This window comes from Convolutriloba macropyga, chromosome 9 (assembly GCF_964194025.1).
Source record: "Convolutriloba macropyga chromosome 9, txConMacr16.3, whole genome shotgun sequence".
Taxonomy (NCBI): domain Eukaryota; kingdom Metazoa; phylum Xenacoelomorpha; order Acoela; family Convolutidae; genus Convolutriloba; species Convolutriloba macropyga.
This window is the reverse complement of record NC_134476.1, coordinates 14355432-14359450: the sequence shown is the minus strand read 5'-3', so window position 1 is coordinate 14359450 and position 4019 is coordinate 14355432. Positions and strand designations below refer to the sequence as shown.

At 32.1% G+C, this 4019-nt stretch overlaps 1 protein-coding gene across 1 annotated transcript in view; it reads left to right on the top strand.

Annotated features, from left to right (window-relative positions):
- Nucleotides 1-471: 471 nt before the first annotated feature.
- Nucleotides 472-4019, top strand: part of LOC142346132 (NADPH--cytochrome P450 reductase-like) — a 13413-nt gene continuing 9865 nt past the window's right edge. The window contains exon 1 of the mRNA XM_075398638.1: nt 472-484. Coding sequence (XP_075254753.1) covers nt 472-484 — 13 coding nt within the window. The remainder of the gene's footprint in view (nt 485-4019) is intronic.

Below are 4019 nucleotides of genomic sequence, written 5' to 3'. Positions count from 1 at the left end.
TTTTGCGTTCAGCTCTTTTAATCCTTATTTACAGCTCCTATAATTTTTTGGATTTTCAATTTAAGGCTAAACAAATCAAAAGTTTTCAGCTCTTATAAAACAATACAAGAAGCCAAAAGACGAAAAATAATTCCCCCTTTTTTCTACAAAGATCAGATCTACACACTCAAATTTTCTTTTTCATCAAGCTCAGAGACCGAATTGAATTTTTTCCTGGTCAACCAACACTCGAACATCCTATGGAAATGATTAAAGATTCGAGATTGATCTGCAAGTGAACATATCTGGGGCAGATTTAATGTGTTCGCCAACAGTGAAAAATCTTATACGTTTTCTTGAATTTGTTACATTATTTAAAAAAACACGATGACACGCAAAAGCTGTTGACCCGCTGGACCAAGCATAAAATTCAGCAATCGACTAAAAAAGTTACCCCACATTTTGTGTACTTTCTTCAAAAAATTTACGACAATGGCTGTCCAAAGTTTGCTGATGTGAAAAGTTTTATTGAAAATACGATTGTTTTGACAGATATGGGATATGAAAAATGCCCATAAATTGGTTATCACAATTTGGAATGTGGAAAATGCAATAACTACGAATTTTTAAACTCGCTCAAAGTATTTCGCTTTCTGAAATAAGTTTTATCCATTCCATTAGATAACCTTGGGAAGGGAATCTCTCTATTGTTTTTATTGTTAAGGTATTTTTTTCTGTCAACGTTTTAGATAAAAATTATATGAGTTCAAAAATATTGTTAAATTTATATTTTTCGGATATCAAGGCATCATCGATATATCTCAAAGAAATGTATCTTAGGAAAAGAGCTCTCGATTGATATTATACAATTTTTATAGCCCAACACGGGCCTAATTTCATTATACTCTTGCACAAAAATCCGGAACACAAAAGTCTCTGAAAAACATTAAATCTATAATTTAGTACTCAGATATTGTTTAGACGCAGGATCGTAATTGAGCTGGCAAGCTTAATGACATTAATGGAGTAATTTTCAAATTTTTTATAATGACTAAATTGAGGCTCTTTTTTAATGTTCTGGACAAGTTATTAGTTAAATCATACAAAATGATAATATTTTCATTCTCTCAAGCATGAATTAAGATTTATTTAAACCTTATTCTGTTGATTTAATTTGGTTTCATTAGTTCACTGTGAAGTCGAAACGCTCCAACAATGTGAACTAAATTGATTCCTCTTTCTTTCATCATTTATTCTGAGATTAGCCTCAGCTGGCGTTCATATCAGATCAAAGAGCTTTTTTGACTGTCAAGATAGCGGTCACATTTTTGGCGACAAGTTTTGTTAATTCTGATTGAATTCGACATTCAATCGGAAGCAAAAACAATAAAAAAACGAATTCTAACGTCGCTTGAGCGAAAAATACGACCGGATATCCAGCTAAACATAATCCAATCTATCTTTGATCTTGGATTATTGCTCATTATCATAGAGAATCTTATACAGGTGCGGCTTTAGGGAACTCCCGGACTTCAGTAAAAATAATAACCAAATGACCAGCTGGTCATTTGCTCAACTGGTTTATAACCCTTGAAGACCAACTTCGCCGCTATCCGTGGTTATTACTGATGAATATGCTATATGAGATGTTAACCACAAAAACGAGAGTTATGGTAAAAAATTGTGCATTTAACTGGTGGGAATTACTGCTCATTAAGAATTTACTGCAATAATATCTCTTCTATAATGTTATTCCCTTATATTATTAACATTTGCTTTCACTAGAGATGAAATTTAGTAAATAATTTAATTAGACAGAATACCCCATTTTCTAATTTATCTTTTTCAGAACAGACCAAAAGGAACTTAAACATGAAGGGGCAGCTATAAAAAATCTATCAAAAAATTAGAAACTTACAAGGAATCGTATAGTGAAAATTGCAATTGGAACCTTATAATTTCAAAGAGCACATCCAAAACAATAAAACAGACAATCTGAAACTCCATTTGATTCTGGGGTTCAATCATATACTTCTGAAACAATTTCTGATTTCGAAGAAATAGTTGCACAACATTCCATAACGATGTGGAGGTTTACACCAAAATTTCCGCCTCAGTAAAATTGACTCGAAAATTAGATACATACAATGAACGAAATTAGGAGACATCCATTGTATATTACTTTTCGCAAAAGGGGTTCCACAAATTTTGCGAAATAAAAGAACATTCGGTGCGAAAAGTAGGTAACAAATCTTGTAGCACGTTTCTGCTCAATTTAGGTATCTATTATTCGCGCGCATTTTGAGCATGCAATAAGCACTTTAATAAAGATTTAATTAAAACTTTCAAAACTTTAAATTGCTTTAAATACATGCAACCACAAAAATTGTTTTTTTTTCCGAAAAATCCCTCGCAAATCAAAGGCTTTGTATATCAATTGGAGACTCGCCGAGTTTAATAAGTAGTAATAAATAGTACTAATAAGTAGTAATAAAGTACTATAAGTAGTAATAATGTAGTAATAAAGTACTTATTACTTATTAAGTTTTTACTTGTATTTCGCGGCTAAAATTACTTGTATTTCGCGGCTAAAAAGTAGTAATAAAGTACTATAAGTAGTAATATTGTAGTAATAAAGTACTTATTACTTATTAAGTTTTTACTTGTATTTCGCGGCTAAAAATAGGACAATTTTGCGAACACGGGATAAGATATTCCCTTCCATTTTGCCGATTTCTGCTAAAGTAGCTATTTTCCGCAAAATTGTTCCACTTTCAATGTATTAACATAGTGAAAACGAACACAAGATACACGCATCGTGGATATCTGCCCGTGACGATTTGGGTATATCTCTGCATCGTAATGTCGTCGGGCGCAAAATGTCAATCATTAGTCCGTCATGCAGCTCACAACAACTTTGCTAAAAGAATATCGGGGGTTGTTGCACCAAGTTGCTCAATTAAATCAAAATGAGACAAAAGCAAAAAAGAAAAAAACGGAAACCTCAGAGTTTTTTTTCTTTCTGAAACACCACGAGTTTATAATGGTCATCGTGAACGCGAGTCAAATAAAGTTGAAAAAAAAACAACTTAACAAACTTACCAATATTGAAATAGAAATTGATGAAGCCTTCAAATAGGTTAAGGCTGAATGTTTGACGTGCAACAACTCTTCATCAGATCTAAGCGATCGTTTGAAGCCAAATGGAGTATAAAAATAGTCAAATACTTGAGGAGAAGTTATCAGAGAAACAACCTCAAATTCTTAAACACCTTAGTAAAACGGAAACATTGTTAAAGAAAAACGTATATATCCCTGTATCGTTTTTTTTCAGCTCTTTTTTTCTAGACGCGCTTAGGTTGATTTTGTTCCCGAAAGAGACTTGGTTTTTTCTTGTCAAAGTAATATAGATTCCAACCAACAAATAACAACACATCGTTTGTAATTTAAAAGGCAATGGAGTTCTCAATTGATAATTCTTCAATAATGATCTCAAAGTTTTTTTGAAGAACGTGAAACATTAATCAGACTTGATTTTTTTGATAGTCTTTCTAATTGAAACCATGAAGACTCGAAAAAACTCGCATTAGACAAAAAATATCATATCTTTTCTAGACGCCCCTGTTTTAGTAATCCTCATGATAAAGTCTCCCTCTAGTTTTCGTGAAGTTTTCGTGGTGCGTCGTGAAGTTCGAGAAATCTCTGAATGAAATTAAACATATTTTCAGCAGAAGCTCTAATCACAAAAATGACTGTTTGTGAGTTAAAAAATGTTTTATTTTCAAGAAATTTCAATTCAAACATGTAATTTGTTTTGGGCGTAATGATGTGACAAAAGTTGCAGAACAGAACATTTTATGATCTTAAAATGAAGAAACCGTTCTTTCGAACGAAAAAAATTCTGAAACAGAATAAACTTTCTCTTGATGATCAGGAAGAAAAGTCTCAAAAAACTTGTAAAACAATTGAAACAGCATTTGTTCTGGCAATGTAAAAAGCTACTATGAATAGACATCAACTACTTCAGAAACTATTTTTCG